This window comes from Mauremys mutica, chromosome 22 (assembly GCF_020497125.1).
Source record: "Mauremys mutica isolate MM-2020 ecotype Southern chromosome 22, ASM2049712v1, whole genome shotgun sequence".
Lineage (NCBI taxonomy): Eukaryota > Metazoa > Chordata > Testudines > Geoemydidae > Mauremys > Mauremys mutica.
The window spans coordinates 4,892,556-4,910,171 of NC_059093.1; the positions used below are offsets into that span (position 1 = coordinate 4,892,556).

General features: G+C 43.8%; 1 protein-coding gene and 1 long non-coding RNA gene across 2 annotated transcripts in view; one reads left to right on the forward strand and one right to left on the reverse strand.

Moving 5' to 3' along the window:
- DRD2 (dopamine receptor D2) overlaps positions 1-17,616 on the forward strand; it is a 64,648-nt gene that overhangs the window by 44,988 nt on the left and 2,044 nt on the right. Inside the window, exons 2-6 of the mRNA XM_044997206.1 lie at positions 788-1,100; positions 12,931-13,040; positions 13,480-13,616; positions 15,037-15,227; positions 16,834-16,920. Of these exons, the coding sequence (XP_044853141.1) occupies positions 819-1,100; positions 12,931-13,040; positions 13,480-13,616; positions 15,037-15,227; positions 16,834-16,920 (807 nt within the window). The 5' untranslated portion in view covers positions 788-818. The remainder of the gene's footprint in view (positions 1-787; positions 1,101-12,930; positions 13,041-13,479; positions 13,617-15,036; positions 15,228-16,833; positions 16,921-17,616) is intronic.
- The window catches only part of LOC123354853, a 103,493-nt gene that overhangs the window by 42,505 nt on the left and 43,372 nt on the right, over positions 1-17,616 (reverse strand). The gene's annotated exons all lie outside the window — the stretch shown is intronic.

Sequence of the window (17,616 nt, forward strand, 5' to 3'; positions counted from 1 at the left end):
TCTTGATCATTTTAACAAGCAGCAAGAAACCAATGTGAAGCGAAGGAAATCTCATTAAAAAGCATGAAAGGAAAAAAGACTCAGGAAAGATAATAGGAGCTTAATGCATTCGCTACGCTAGGAGTTGCTCTGATTGCATGCTGGGCTGGTGCTTTGACTGGGTTTGATGCCTCCTCCCTGTTCCGGTGCCAGCTGCTAGTCAGCTTTTCAAATGTCAGTCTTGTAACTGGATATTTTTTGTCTGATTTCCTTGCAGCCTTGAGTCCATCTGAATGAACGTTCACAGAACCTTAAATGCAGTTGTCATGGTTCATTTGGATCCCTTTTCAATACAACGATGTAGCAATACATTTGGGGAGCATGGAAAGGAGTGCATGGAGGCTGTCAGGGTCAGCACTGCAAAGGGATGATGGACAACTCACTGCTTTAGATAGGAGAAGTGGGTCTAGGCATTGGATCAAGTTGGTCTGGCAATAAGAGAGCAGACGCCTAGGGACTCAGCACTTCTGGCTCCCATGGGAAGTTAATGTGAGCGGTGGGGCTCAGAACCATGCAAATAAGATAGTACGCCTCTGAATCTGGGTATGCAACAACTCAGACATAGCCAAGAGCTTCCTGAGTCCTACTCCAATGCCTTGACCCTAAGACCAGTAAGTGTCATAGCCTCTGCAAGGTTTACTTGCGTATATGATGAAAACATGGAGCCGACCTCCATGAGCTTGTGTGTGCATGATGGATTCGTTACACTCTAGTCTTTGAGTATCATGTGGCTTCTTCTTTGTGGCAGAGTGGAGCTGGAACCTGGCATTTTTACCTTCATGGATCCCCTGAACGTGTCCTGGTACAATGATGACATTGGCAACAGGAACTGGAGCAAGCCTCTCAATGGGTCCGATGAAGACCAGAAGCCTCACTACAACTACTACGCCATGCTTCTCACCCTTCTCATCTTCGTCATTGTCTTTGGCAACGTGTTGGTGTGCATGGCCGTGTCCAGGGAAAAAGCCCTTCAGACCACCACTAACTACCTGATCGTGAGCCTGGCTGTGGCAGATCTCTTGGTGGCGACTCTGGTGATGCCCTGGGTAGTCTACCTAGAGGTAGGTGGCATTGCTTTGTAGCATATCCTCTGCAAGCCAAATATATCTGGTGCCTATATCCAGAGAGTGGAAGATTAGTGGCTTGGGAATCAGCTATTTAAAATGTGGCTCTACTCAGAATAATAACTTCCTCTCAGTAATTTCAAGAAACAAATGTGCTCATTTTTCTAATTGCCAGCCCTGTGAATGCAACCAAGAATCTGAAAGTCAGGCCGGCTCCTTCCTATCTCACACATCATCATCACCACAAACAAAGGTTCTGGAGGCCAAATTAGGTCCTCTGTGATACCCGGGCTGCTCCACTGTCTTCAGAATGTGCAGTCCCATTGTCTTTGATGGGTTTGCTCAGGTGTGTCTGGTGTTTAGTACACTAATCTACTGAGTATGCACAAGAAAGAAGAGAATCCAGATAATTTTCCCATAGATGTACTAGTTCTGCAAGGCTAACAGGAATTTAAAAGTCAGACAACATTAATTTAGCCTGCAACTGTAACGCTGACAGACCCTGGTTGTTGGCGGGAGAGACTGAACCTGGGATCTCTGGAGCTTAGTGCATGAGCCTTTACAGCATGAGCTAAAAGCCAAGCGGCTGTTAGCTAAGGCTGTAGAGCTGACTCATTTTCTCTCTCTTGCTAAGTAATCTCGGTGCCACTAGATGGGACAGAACACAACACGTTTATTACTGTGCTGCCTATTGCAAATTAAACAAATGCTAATAGAAAAAAAGAAAAAGAAAAGCAGAGGAATGGAGGCCTGGCTTGACATGAGTAACTGGACATAGGTGAGACCTCAGTTCTTGGGAGACAGGATTAGGGAGGTAAAAGGATCAGCAGACTAGAACCAGAATGTCTGTACTAGCTAAGATAAGGGGAACACTCAGGGAACAATTTACAATGGACAAGATAACAATGGGTAAGATAAACCTGGACTGTAAGATGAGGCAAAGAGTAAATCAGGCATGGCCAGTGCATGCTAGATTGGTTCATACAAAGTGGCCAAGCCAATCCCCAAACCTGTGATGCCATGTATAGTAAATGCACTGTAACATGTCAATGTACATAAAGGAAGAGGTTTGCGGTATGACTTTGGACATGTGGTACGCACTATACCCACCCTCTACACTTGAGTCTAATCAGTTCAGTGTAGGTTTGCTGTATGCCAAATAAAGGAACCTGAGTCATGACACTGCAGGCATTCTGAATTCTTGGGGAACCAAGTGGAAGAGGTGTGAGGAAAACCCCAAGAAGGACTAACCTTGAGTTGACATGGATTTTTCCAAGATACACATCCATGTGCAATGCATGCCCAAGCACAAGAACGGGCCCCTAACACTTCACTGGAGTTGTGTAAATAAACTATATAGACTATCGACCAAACACATAGGACCACGGCATATTTCTTTAAAACCACAGCAGTAGGGAAAATGTGCAACTGTATGTGCAAAATGTAAATGCAGAGCTACTGTGTCATAATATATAAGAGAAATAGAATCACAAGTGAGCTACTTGTCACATTACAGTAGTTAGAATGTCACTTTGGTATAAAGGAATTTTGTGCCTCTGCACATAGAGCTGTATTTGAGTGGCACTGTGTTTTGTGAAAGCGGAATATTCCAAATCTGCCAAGCATTTAGCTGACATCAAATGATCCTTGAAATCGTAAATAGCTAGAAAGAGCGAAGTGCAATGTGTGGGAAAGGATAATAGAAAGTACAAGGCCCTTGTTCTTCAAATCTTTAGAAAAACTTGTGTGCACGCGCGTGAGAGACAAAGAGAGAAAATGTTACTTTCTTTGGAGACTGGTAGACTCAGGGAATAGCATACTAAGCAATTAACCTCTTGTGCAGAGAACCATCTCAAGTTTTATGTACCACGTAAGGGCTTAAGTGGTATTTAAGTTGTACTTGGGCCTTGTACTAGCCTTCTACACAGGGATGAGTTGCATCCATAATGCCTAAAGTACTGGATAAAGTTCTACTCAGGTTGCCAAAAAGTTGTTACACATCTTACTATCTGATGACTGTCTGACCTATGTGAAATGAGCTTTGAGGCGTCTCGATCCAATTCCTGGTGGATAGGTGTCCACATCACCTTCAAAATAATTACTAATTGGCCTCTGCTTGGTGGCTATCAGGAGAAGCCAAGGATTGAATAAACTATGGAGACTGAACATCTATCTATCTATCTCTGACCATCTAGAGACGATCCCTTCAATTAAGGTTGAAACACACTGGGTGAGAGGAAAGGCAGGATACCTTACTCTGCTGCTGTAGTCTCTAAAGAAGTAGTAGACATTAAGGGGTGTCCATGTGGAACCATTTACCAGTGCTAAAATCATCTAACAAGAAAAATAAATACATGACATTTCCTTCAATATTCTTTCGTTTAGATGGGCCTGTAATTGAAGATAAACTGGAGGTTTTTTCTACACGTGCAAAATTACAAAGTGAAAATTAAATTGCAGTCAAAACAAGCAAGAAGTCAGGGCTGCAATCCAGCAAAGCAATTAAGCATGTGCTTAACTTTAAGCCCATGACTAGTCTAACTGAAGTCATTGGAATTATTCACATGTTTAAAGTTAAGTACTCTGCTGGATCCAGGCTCAAGGGTGCTACAGAAGTTTAGTTATTTACTTTACAGAGGTGACACAGAAATAATAATTACTGCCAAGAGTGCTGAATACACTCAGACTGCAAATGAAAAGTCCTTTGCTGAGACCTCTGTCTGATCTATGTTTCACAGCAGAGTTCTTGATTTTAATTTACTCACTGCCGAGTTATTGGCCTTTAATCTACTCTACAACCCTGAAGTCGACTGGAAGTATTTACCTAGAGCATCCCCGCTAGGTATCAGTGGAGTCTAGAAGGGAATAGGAGTTTGCTTTATAAGACAATTGGTTGCCACTTCACTAAGAGCAGACTGGGGTTGCCCAGGTATTTGAATACTTAGGGTTAGATTGATTAAGGGGTGGTGCATAAACTGCCCCAGAGGAACAGCGCTAGAAGCATTGTACTTCACAGGCACCCCCCACACACCCTGAATCACAAATCCTCCCTGTGCTTTCTCCTTGCTTTGAGAAGGAGTACCCATTTGCTGCATGCCTACACCATCCCCACACAGTGCCTGCTAGCTCCTGTGTACGCAGACCGGAGACATGGGGAGCTGCACAGCGTTGGATGCAGGGTTCTTACTTCCCTTTACTCTCCTCCATGAGTAGGTAGTCCAAGGTACACTCTAGCTCTTAATCTTTATAGAGTGCTTTGAGCTCCTCAGATGAAAGATTCTGTACAAATTCCACTTGTCATTAATGCTATATTAAAGCCATACAATTTCAGATAACATTCATTATTATTACCCAGCTCATCCACTTTTTGCAACTCTTTTAATGAAGATTGCACATATCTTCAATAGTTGTTGGCAGTTTTGCTGTAGCCCTCTTGGTCCCAGGATATGAAAAGGACAAGGCAGGGGAGGTAATATTTTTTATTGGACCAACTTCTGTTGGTGGAAAGTACAAGCTTCTGAAGAAGAGATCTGTGTAGCTTGAAAGCTTGTACCTTACACCAACAGAAGTTGGTCCAATAAAAGATATTACTGCCCCTGCCTTGTCTCATACACATTCAAGAAAGTGGGGATGATAATGGATTCACAATCAGAATTTGTTAATTACTGTCCAAATGCACCAAAACACTTGCTTAATTTTGAGCATCTAAATAGTCTCAGTTATTTCAAGGGCTTGATCCTGCAAAGTGCTGAGTGCTCTAGTCCCAGTCCTACAAACCATTTAGCCATGTGCTTAACCTTAAGCAGGTGGGTAGTCCCTCTGAAGTCAATGGGAACACGAGTGTGCTTAAAATTAAGCACGCACTTAAGTGCTTTGCTGGTTCAGACACTCAGCAGCTTCCAGGATTAAGCCTCCAGAGAACTGTTCCCATTCCTCAAGTTCCACATGTGTTCTCTTGAATCAGGGCCTGCAAGATTTGTTTGTAAGAGTAATTGATTGTTAAAGCGATTGATTTACATGGTGGAATTAGTGAGAAATCACTTGGTTTTTTTCCCTAACTATATCAGATGTCCCATACATGTCCAGCAATACCTTGTCACACCTAGTACCTAATATTAAGGACAAATGTGTGGGGAGTTTAATATCCATGTTAGCATAGGGGTAGCCCATTGCCCCTTCATAACTGTTTGACAACACTCGTCACATTTATGCACTGCCGCTGGTGTTAATTGTGCCTCCAGGTTAGGCTGTGTGGGTTCTGGATAACTGCAGAAATCAGTTTTAACGCATCTCAAGAGGGGAGGAGGGAAGAAGAAGAGACAGGATATTTGACTGCACATCAGGAAAACTGAAAAACCCAAATCAGCAGGACGTAGAATCCATAATGAAGATTAATTCACACTTTATGTCATGCAGCTTAAACTGCTCCCCGGAAGGTAGACATCATGTCGCTGTGGGGATCTTTCTTCTGCAATTAGTAGAGAGAAAAATCTAATCATAGTCATGGAAGTTAGCGCTGGAACAGACCTACGCAGTCACCCAGCTCATCTCCCCTGGCAGTGTCTGTATCTTTCCCTACACAACATCTATTAGTGATTGGTCGTCAACCACTACAAGGCTGGAGGCAAATAGAAGGGATTCCATTTTGGCTACATGTACATTACAAGCTAATGGTGTGATTCCGAGCTTCTGTACACGTGCCACACTCACATTAGCTCTCATCTGAGCTAGCAGGCAGCGACGGCAAGAGCTAGCCGTCCCAAGTACAAACCCGCCCACATCCTGTGGGTACTTACTCGGGGACTCCTAGCCCATGGTTCCATTGCCATTGCCCATGCGGTCACAGCGACATGACTATTGTTAGCATGCTAGCTCAGATGAGCACTAGCACAAGTATCACAGCCATAGCTTGTAGTGTAGACATAGCCTTAGTCATCAATTCAGTTATAAGCAAACTGGAGTTGTTACCATAGCACGAGGGACTAACTACAGCACCTGCCTTGTCCTGGGTAGGCAGAACAGCAACCTGGACAGAATTCCTTTCTCTTCCCTTAAATATAAGGTTCATGGAATGCCAAGTGATGGGAGCCCTGGTGAGGAACGTACCAAGAAGATTTAGCACTGAGTTAGCATTGCATCTTCCTAATGATCCAAATTAAAAGGGACTCACTTACTGGTAGAGGGACCTATTTATTCTTCCTCTTCTTCTTCCTACCAACTCAGTGTGCTATTGATTTGCCAGTGGGATTTCTTGCTATTGGACAGAGCCAGTGCTGCCGACGAAGTTGATTAAACTCAGATGATCTCAGGAGGCATTCTCTGCAGCATAAATGAGACTTTGGGGCTACCGACTGATTCTAATAGCTTTGGTCTGGCCCTCGTATTTCCCACTGGATATGCATTAACCCTCCCGATGGATTTCAACCCAGTGCCTGCAGAGTCCTGAGTTAACACAGCGTAACCTTTCCTATTTAACTAGCAGCTCAGCTCGGCTCCAAGGCAGTGAACAAACAAGAAAGAGGAGGACATGTTCCGTAAGGGGGTGGTTTTCTCTTTTAGGTTCTATTGTAAAACAAGTCCTAAGAGCTTTGAAACTTTCTGGAGAGGGCATTCCACACCTCTGTGGCATGTTTTCTGGCCAGTGTAGGAGCTGCACTGATGGACTCAAAATGGAGTAGTGTAGCAATAGTGTAGACATAGCCTAAATGGACACTCATGCAAGGTTTCAGCCGGCCTCCAGCAGAGTTCAGGAAGGGATACCCACATCCAAAATGTATTCTGGGAGGGCTTTTTTTATCTCCTTCCTCTGAAGCATCAAGGGTGGCATAGGCTGGAGATGGGACATCGGATGAGGAAGGCCAAGATTCTGAGGTGGCACTGAGCATTCTCTCTCTCAGGGGCTTGACTGGCTGGTTCTTGCTCACATGCTCAGGGTCTAAATGATCACCATAGGTGGGGCCGGGAAGGAATTTCCCCTCCCCTCTCCCCAGTGAGATTGGCAGTGACCTTGGGTAGGTTTCACCTCCCTCTGCAGCATGTGGGTGCAGGTCACATGCCAGAATTATCTGGGTATATCTCACTTCATCACCAGCATCATAGTGCTCCTCAGTCCCTTCTGTTTTCTTCCTGTAGCACAGAACAGTCTAGTCTCCTCTGGGCTGCGATATTTTGGTCTAATTTCATTTGTAGGGTTTAGTCTATGGGCTCAGGGTGGTGCTGGTGGCCTATGATATACAGGAGGTCAGATCTGATGATCGGGTGGTACCTTCTGGCCTTAAATTCTATGAGGAAACAGAGGGGGATGCAGATTAGGTTGAAAAAAATGAAGGTGATCGTCAACAGAGGAGGTGAAAAGCTCTGCTTGCTTTCGCACAGGTTGCTGGGGTTGAGCAGGGTTTCCCCCAGAACTAGCACAGTCTCTGTGAATGCCCAGTGCCTTGAACTTCAATTCTGTTGGCCTTGAGTCAAGGAATGGGGAAGCTGCCCAGGAAGGGGTTTGCCAGAACACTTTCATTCCTTTGTCTTATTAATTAAAGGTGGCCTCAAAGTTCAGATCCTGAGTCACACTTTTCAGTTTGGAGATGGTAATCTGGGGACCGAGGTATTGGGTTCAGACCTGTCTATGCTATCAGTATTTGAATAGTTCAGCAGAGTGACTTCCACCCCCATCTGACTGGTGTTCCAAGCTGCAGCAGGTACAGAGTTCCCATCTGCTTTGTGTGATGCGAAAGGCAAGCCTGAAAAATCGGCTTTAGGGTTTACTGCCAGGTGGTCCTTATGCAATGTGGGTGTGTTATGCTCCCCTTGGTATGAATGGAAAATTCAGCAGTTTGCACTCTCTTTGCACAGGAGTAACTGACACTCCAAAGTGCACGGCAGCGGTGAATCAGACTCAAATTCTTTCCTATATTCAGATATTCTACAGTTTGTTCTGATATTCTGACCATATTTAGTCAGTCCAAAGATGCATTTTCCACTTGCCTTACTGGGTATCATGTTATCTGCAGGTGGATATGCAGGGCTCTTCGGTGACTCCTTCCTGAAGCTCAAAGTCCTTTCCCAAAAAGCCAGGAATGCTGAGAAACAGACAAGGATTCTGAGAAGTGAAGCCCTTGGTAGGGGAGGTGGGGGTGGAAAGAGGTTGCTGGCAGCTTTGCTGAATTTGGATAGTTTGCAAAAACGTGCTAATTCCTAATTCTCCCCAGCCGATAGAATCAGTGCTGATGTCTCTGGATAGATCTAGGGTTTGCATTCTAATAGGTCAGGTTGCTGCAGGGAGCTTCAGTGCATGGACATCTGGAAACTTGATCTTGATCTTGAGTTGTTATTCTTATGGCAACAAAGGATAGGTGAAAAGATATGGGTGGAAGGATAGTTCCCTACCCCAAAGAGGTGTTGTGCAGATAAAATCTACTGAAAACTGGGAGGCTCTCAAATACTACAGTGATTAAGGCCACATGAAAACCTAGAATAACAACAAGAGTTGTACAAAAATAATTCTCAGCCTTGGCAAAAAAGGGAGGAAAATGGCATTTTTATGTATGTGAAGGAATAAAATGCTTTTCATTGCCCTGGAGTTATCCACAGAGACCAGGGCTCAAGTGGAAACATGTTTGTTTCTCATGAGGCTGCTGATCAGTACTCTGCTTTTTGTGGTGGAAGTTGGGACCATGCAGCCCAGAGAGTCTTGCTCATCTAAACATAGGAGATAAAAGTCAGACTCGAGGTTAAGTGGATGGTGAAAATTTGTTCTGAACTGTGTAGTGAATTGAAGCACATTAAGACGACTAACCTACCTGTTCATCAAGAAGATAAAAGTGTATGGGAGCCATAATATCATTTCCTGCAATGTGGTGACATGCTAAGAAGAAGAGAGAGAGTCTCAGGTTCATGCATTCAATTAGAGCCGATTGTGAGATTTTCACTGAAACTTTTTTGTGGGGGATGGAAAATGCTATTTTTGTCTAAACTGAAATGCTTTTAAAAAGTGTTCATTTTGATGAAATTTCATTTAGAAAACAAAACCAACTTGTTTCAATGATGTCCAAACATCCCATTTTGACATTTTTGGAAAAGAATGTTTTATTTTATTTCTTTTTAAAAATGACTTTTTGAAATGAAATGCACTGTGTTTTATATTTTAAAAATTATTTAAAACTTTTAAAAGATAGAAATTGGAATGAAACTATATTATTTTATCAAAATGAAATATTTCAATTTATCTGAAACTATTTAAGGATTTTTTTTGTGGGAAATTTTTTTTAAAAAATTATTTTTGTTCATTTTGGAATGGAAAAATTTTGAAGTTGCTGAAATTCATACAAAATGGAAAATCCTGTCCTGCAACACTTGACATTCAATACAAGCAACATTTCACTTTCTGCAAAGCTTTCAGATCCTATGGAGGATTCAGCTGCAGTGTGCCCTGTATTTCACTACAGATCAGTTTAATAATAACTGTGTCTGTTGGGAAAATTTCAAGATTGTATTTTCCCCCCCAATCCCTATTTGTATTGATCCCCCACAATGAGACAGTCTCTCTCAGTGCCATACATCATGTTTTCTTAGACCTGACAAGAAAACTTGAAAGAACAAGACCTTGCATCTACTAAGCTCCAGAGTGTCCACACACACACACACACACACACACACACACAAAATTAAAAAAAATGAACAAATAAAGATTTGAGAAGTGAGTTGCTGTTGGCATGAATTTCAGCACTGAGCGACTGAATTTGTTTCACTTCGCGTTTATTTGCAACTGGTTATTTAAGAGGGAAAAATAAAATGGATGGGGGGAGAGGCTAGACAAGAGAAGCCATAATTAACCTGTGAATGTAACAGCACAGAGCAGAACAAACTCACTGAGGGTCAAGAAGCCACATTATTAATTATCACCCTAGTTAATTAACGTTTGTACGACACTGAAATGTAAAGCATTAACATGACCACTGGCAGGCTGTGATTGTGGTTAATGCCCCTGGGATTAGCTTGTGCTGTTCTAAACCAGGGCCACAACAATCCACTTTAAATGGAAGCTCATTCTGTGAGATCCCATCATTTCTGGCTTGGCTTATGAGTTTCTCACCCGTCTTTTTCGATTGGAAGAAACAAGCAGAGCTGACATAAGATGGGGTATAAATCCTTTTCCTTCTATGAGCTCATGGGTACATGGCTCCTGCTAGGAACCTCTGTTTCATAAATTTAGAGAGTAGACTGAAATCAGGCCTGTGTGTATGACTGTAGCTGTGATTCGTTGTTGACACAATGGCCTCCCTGCATCCCTCTAGCCATGTGACTCACCCTGATGCATTGGGATCTTCCAATGCTTTTCCTGTATGCCACAGTGACTGAATGTCTCTGATATCTGAACGGGGACACATGCATTCACCACAGATGCTGGGAATCCCCAGAGGCGCTTGTGTCCAACAGATAAAAGGGGCTGATGGCTTACGGTTTAAAGCTGCCAAAGAAGTAGAACCCACTATTATTTTTTAAACCACTGCAGCTAGAACAGGGATCTCAGCTGCGATCATAAACCCATCCCAACTCAGAGAGTCTGGGGAGACATTAGGCAGATTCCTGGAGCTCAGGCTGTGGGGCTCAGAGAAAGGATCTGAGACCCAAGAATCCAGAGCAAAAAAGAATTACCATGGTCACCAGAGCAGATGGGACCATCTCTGCAGTAGGTGTGGCTGTCAACAATCGGAGGCTAAGACTTTCAGTACCAACAAGAGGATCCAGATGCCTAATGCTCATTAAAAATAATGCAATATCTCAGCCTTAGTTAGGGGATGTACCGGCATGTGGGATGGAGGGTAACTGGATCCAAGATGCAAGAGCAGAGATTCCTCTCCATACAATCTTCATTCAGTGAAAATAACCATCTAAGGCCAGATCCTCAGCTGCTGCCCAATAGGACCATTGCAGCCAGAGTAACTTCAAAGAGCCTTAAAGAGGCCCAGGATGTGGCGAACAGAGAGATGACCCAGAATGACATTCCTGGCTCCAGCTGCACAAAGTATAAGCTCAGGGTAACTGAAAATCTGACTGCAGGTGATTATTTTCACAGGGTAAAATCAAAGACTCTTTGGAGAGGACTCTCCCCTCTTTGCGGCCCTCCAGCACTCTCCAGAAAGTTACAATCTTTCAACTTTCGTCCTGACTTGGGACCAGAACAAATGTTGAAATGCTGGAAGCTACATTTTTCAATCAGCTCTAATAGAAGCATATATTCCAGCCACACCAAACTTTTGAAATTCTCCCATCCATGCCCAGCCGCACACTTCACTGTGTTGGAGGACAAACGCTGCATTAATCTCACAGCATCCTCAGTGAACTCAAATTCGTTTAGTTTTTTTGCAAGCAGCTGATTGCAGCTCTGGGTTCTACCCGGCTGGCAAATCTTTGCCTTCAGGCAAATTCTAATCAAGCCAACTTATTTATATGACTGTGCCCTTTAAATGGTATTTTTTTAAAATGCGTTCATCTATCATTCAGCCTTTAATGCAGCCTCTCTCTCTCCTTCCTTCACTTCATATTGCCTATGGTTATGGGTTAGAAAGCAGAAATCAGTCTGAAGAATAGATATCTTATTCATTCCAGTTCCAAATGCAGTAAGACATTTATTTATATTAGAGGGAATGTGCTTTTCTATTTGCACGTTGGATACAATAGTTCCACTACTCACCATTAAACTTAATTGCAAAATTTAGTTTTAGTAACAAGAGAAAAGATGACAACAGAGCTGCTAGTGACTGGAAATATTATAATTAGGCCTCTATCTTTGTTATGTAACATAATGTGTGTCAAAGATCTTTTGTTATGAATTTAATCCATCTTCATTCATAAGAATGTGTAATGTGTGAATTATTTCTTCTATTTTTATATATGCAGAAACAATAGGCTTCTCTTGTGCTATTTCCATTACTGCACTTTGTTGAGCATAAAAAAAAATCTTTAAAAATATTCACATTTTGCTAGCTTAATTTATTAATTATTATGCATTAGTTATGATACAATGTTGTTGTAACATTTTAAGGCCCTAATTAAGTCCTTCCGTAAGAGTGGCCATAGTGGGTCAGACCAAAGGTCCATCTAGCCCAGTATCCTGTCTCTGACCGTGGCCAGTGCCAGGTGCTTCAGAGGGAATGACCAGAACACGTAATCATCAAATGATCCATCCCCTGTCATCCACTCCCAGCTTCTGGCAAACAGAGGCTAGGGACACTCAGAGCATGGCGTTACGCCCCGATCATCTTGGCTGATAGCCATTGGTGGACCTATCCTCCATGAACTTATCTAGTTCTTTTTTTAAAATCCTGTTATAGTTTTAGCCTTCACGGCATAACTGAGTCAACTAATTGGCCATCAATGGAAGTAACATTTTCTTTGGCCCTAGGTTTGTATCTGTCATGTGGGTTGCCTAATGGGAACGTACAGCATAGAATAGAATTAAGAAAGGTAAAATCAGGCTCAATCGCAGGGGAAATTACAAAGGATGAGATCCTACTGGCTCACAGCTCAGTCTCCTAGTCAAACACCATCACTTGGGACTTTTCAAGCTAGACAGGACAAAGCACTAGAAGATATAAATAGCAAAAAATCCTGCACTGGCTCAGCAGGGTATTGACAGGATGTGACCTGAATACCTCTCTAACTTCTATGGCCCAAATTCTGCTCTCATTTAAACCAGCACAACTCCAGAGTAACTTCACTGAAGCCAGCAAAATTACTCTCTACACTAAGAGCAGAATTGGCCCTTAGACACTCTCATCCTGGCTGGTTGAAAGAATGCCTTTTTCCAATTTTCCCTCTCTTCTCCAAGGTGGTCGGTGAGTGGAGATTTAGCCGAATCCACTGTGACATCTTTGTCACCCTGGACGTTATGATGTGTACTGCCAGCATCCTCAACCTCTGTGCCATCAGCATTGACAGGTGAGATCTCTCTGAGGGAAGGAGGAAGGTCCTGTCCCACTTGGTGTGGCTGGTAGGAAGGTGAATTGCAAAAAATCACTTAGTTTATGTGCGTCTGCTCAAGTTTCAAAATGATGGAGCAGACACCAGTGAGGCAGCAATAATCTGGAGAAGGTGCATTAGGCTACAGCATCGCTGTCTTCTCTTCAGAGGAGGGGCATTGAAAACCACATCAAATGGGCTCCACCCTAAAACCTTCCAAAGCAAGGGGCTGCAGAGACAAGAGAGTGGGTTCCTTCCAGCTTAGACATCCCAGTTCCTGGAGATCTTCTATAGTGAACCTTCCCCTGTTGTCTCTCTGGAGCAATTTTCCTGATTTACGAACTGTACATTCTCAGATGGTCTCTCAGCACTGGCAGTGAAATAACATGCGAGGTCTTTGTCTCCATACTGCATGCAGGTACACCGCGGTAGCAATGCCAATGCTTTATAACACACGCTATAGCTCCAGGCGCAGAGTCACTGTCATGATCTCCGTGGTCTGGGTCCTGTCCTTTGCCATCTCCTGCCCACTTCTGTTTGGTCTCAACAACACAGGTGAGCATAATGTCGTCTGCGGCTGGCTATTGTGTGAGTTTCATGCTCTCTTCTGCCTCACTGGGTCCCAGAGAACTTTGTGTTATGGGGAAGGAATTAACATGGCTGAATAATGAATACTAGGAGTTAAGATTTAGGTGCATACACACCTCTGCCAATCAAACAGCCCTGAATCTGTTGCAACTCTTGCTCTCCCAGGTCTGTATCCCCCGATCAATCAGGGTTGATGTTTGTCCTCAGGCTTCTGCAGGAGAAATGTGCATAGCACTAGCCAGCATCAGCACTCAAAAAGAAGAGAGATCCCCTTATGTCTTAAAATCTACCACAGTGATGGGCACCTTACAAATAACCAGACAGCTCCATTGGCACAGCAGCATAAGATACATTCCTATTCAACAACCTTTATTGTAGGGAAACTGGATGATCTATGGCAGGGGTCGGCAACCTTTCAGAAGTGCTGTGCCGAATCTTCCTTTATTCACTCTAATTTAAGGTTTTGCGTGCCAGTAATACATTTTAACGTTTTTAGAAGGTCTATTTCTATAAGTCTATAATATATAACTAAACTATTGTTATATGTAAAGTAAATAAGGTTTTTAAAAATGTTTAAGAAGCTTCGTTTAAAATTAAATTAAAATGCAGAGCCCTCCGGACCGGTGGCCAGGACCCAGGCAGTGTGAGTGCTACTGAAAATCAGCTTGCGTGCCGTCTTCGGCATGCGTGCCATAGGTTGCCTACCCCGATCTATGGTATGGGAATGATGGAACCTTTCACGTACAGGTCACTGCTCTGAGTTTGGCTCAGGTTGTAGCAAATGATCACTCGTCAGTTCTAGACTCACCTCTTGGTGATCCACTTAAAGGGAGCTGGTCTCAGCCCCGTTCCTGTAGGACAGGTGTCCACAGCAGAACCCCTCCCCCTCCAGTAATAGCTATTGGGCAGTCTTAAAAGAGAGTCCAAGGACTGAGAGATCTATAGAGACTGCACTCCCCTCTCAAATCCTACAGCTGAAGATGAGGCTCCTTGGTGGGGTGCAATCTGGGAAGTTTGCACCGCTGCAATCGTGTGGCTAGCTAGAGAATTTCAGCCTCCAGCTCTCAATCCAGCACCTTATACCTGCACTAACTGTGTGAGAAATAAATCTATTTTCCCTTGGATTAGGGCTTGGCCTGTGATTTTCAAAGGAGCCTAGGGGGCTGAGACATCCAGCTCCCATGGACTTGCAGGCGGAGTTGGGTATATGACTCATTGTGACAATCCCTCTCTTGGTTTGGAAATTATTTCTGGAGAAAGATGGGAGAGTAGCTGTTCCCATGTTCTTGTGGCTCCAGTGGTGAGAGGGTGAGAGAGAGAGAGAGAAATGCTGGTTCTAGCTCCTAACAGTTGGGACGATGCTCCTGCAATCTCTTGTGTCTTCCAGACAAGAATGAGTGTATCATTGCCAATCCTGCCTTTGTTGTGTATTCCTCTATCGTCTCCTTCTACGTTCCCTTCATTGTCACCCTGCTGGTATACGTACAGATTTACGTAGTGCTCCGGAAACGCAGGAAGCGCGTCAACACCAAGCGCAACACCCACGGCCTGGACTCTGACACGCAGGCACCGCTGAAGGTAACCAGACCCCATCCCCCTCTTCCAATCGCCATCTTCTTTCCTTCCTGCTCACATTCTTTTCCTGACGCTTCCCCCATTCCCTCCCCAATGACACTGTTTGGTCTGAATGAAACCGTGGACTGTGAGGATGGATATTGTGTCTTATGCCTTTTGGGAGTCCTGGATGGACACAGGGGTATCCCAGGACATTGGTGGAAGCTTCCCAGATCTTTCCTGACCTTCAAGGATGTTTCATCAGCAAGTCTGTGGTCGGATCTGATTGACCCAAGCAACCCATGTTTGCTTCAGCTCTGCAGAGTCTGAGTTGGGTTTAAGATATCCAGCAAGGGCTTGAAGCTAGGATACTCTTATTCTTTCACTCCGAGTAGGTCCCTCTGCTCCATGACCATGTGGTGGACACAATCTTTCACCATCCTGTTGGAATTTATTCCTTCAAACTGTAGCCCAGAGAGCTAGCTGAAAGAGATTTTATTTAGCACAACGCAAGAAACCTAGAGGCCAGAATCCTGTAACAGAAAATTAAATATCTCTAAGATAGCTCTGTGGACTACAACAACAAGGGTTGGGTCTTTCAAAGCAGCCCAGAGAATTTAGTCTTAAAATTAACAGAAGATACAAGATAAGGTTAGAAGCAGGTTAGATGCGCACCTGTCAGGGATGGTCTAGATAATACTTAATCCTGCAGTGGACTGGACTAGATGACCTCTCGAGGTCCCTTCCAGTCCTATGATCCTATTATTAAAACCCCTATGCAGTTTTCAAAACTTGAATCAAGGACTTGAGCAACCTCCCACTTCTTTCTTTCCCGGCCACCTTTTACATGTAGGGCTGAGCTGGTTGACTTTTTCCTTTCTCTCCAAATGTGGCCGTGGTGATAGCTGGTGTCGCCCACGTTACGGTACTGAGCAATAGATTGTTGTGCAGATGACTTGCCGCTATGGTAGTATCCACAGGGAGGGCTATTGCCATCTTGCAGGGATGCCCACTGGCTAGCAACTTCAACATGGCTCCCGGACAAGGAAACCTTTGGGATGTGCTCTGCCACCACGGTGATGGCAGCCCCAGACAGACACATGTAAGAACACAGCTCTTGATACGTCACACGCAGTGCACGCGTGTCTGTCCTGCACAGCGCGTGGCTGGCATGACACACCTACGACTGATGATGGTGCCTTGAGGCACACATGTTAGCAGAGTCCAGCAAAGTGTGTGTAGGCTGTGAGGACACTTGTCACAAATTCCCATTTTAGTAGGAAGTGAGACTTGTACTGGAGAGGTGCCATCTCCAAACTGTCTCTCAGCATTTCCCTCAAAAGCCAGGTTCTAGTCAAGCAGAGCAATACGGAGACAGAGAGGTGAGGCTGGACTGAGGAGCTACAAAGGTCCTTAAAGTGTCTTTCTCATGGTGAGAAAAGAGCTGAGAGTCCCTGGGAACCACCATCATTCAGTCCTCGGAGTAATTTTCCAGACTCCTTACCTTCGTAATCACAGCTATTTGTTTCTGCTCAGTGCCCTGTATTTAAATTGCCACATCCCTCTTGCCAGCTCCCCTCGTAATTCCCATCTGCTTGTGTAACCTGTGTGCTGATGTTTGCCCTCTTAGGACAAATGCACTCATCCAGAAGATGTGAAGCTCTGCACTATCATTGTCAAGTCCAACGGGAGTTTCCCAGTTCATAAGCGGAAAGTGGTAAGTGTTACAGAGGACTGTCAACTCTCCAGTACAAGCACTTTCTCCCTTTGCCTTTGCATGGTGGAGAATGAATTTAGGTTGGGTTTTTTCCCCTAGCCTAAGAAAGAGAAGTTGTGTGTTAACAAAGGGAATTCCTATGCAGCATCAAAACTTAAAGGGCACTCTTCCCTTTCCCCAAAGGAAGCCAGCTATTTGAACTGCAGTATCACCAATTCCAGAGTTAAAATATTAGAACTCAGTTCCTTCACCTCCCCCAAACACCATGAGACTGTTAACAATATCATGATTTTTAAGGCAATTATCAATTTGGGGTTCTTTTTATTTTCCTTCTTGGTGTTTTTTATATTTTGAGACATGAATTCCTTTTGGTTTGTTATGAAAACCTGAATAAAATAATTGAAAATGGACATTTCCCAGGCATATTTCTGTTTGGGGTGGGGGGGGAAGCCATCTTCCATTTAAACGTCCTTCTGATAGAAAATCTTCAGCGGGCTCTAGATCTGAGGCTGGTAGGTTCTCCCCTTTGATAAGCCCTATAAGATAGCAGAACGACTCAGAAGAACCAAATAAGCATTGTCAGAGTCAGAAAGGCCAGTTTCTTCCAGAATAATGTTCACAGAAAAAGGATACAAATAAGGGAATATAAGCAAAGAAATGAGCCAACAGAAACACTCCCCCAGTTTAGAGCTTCCA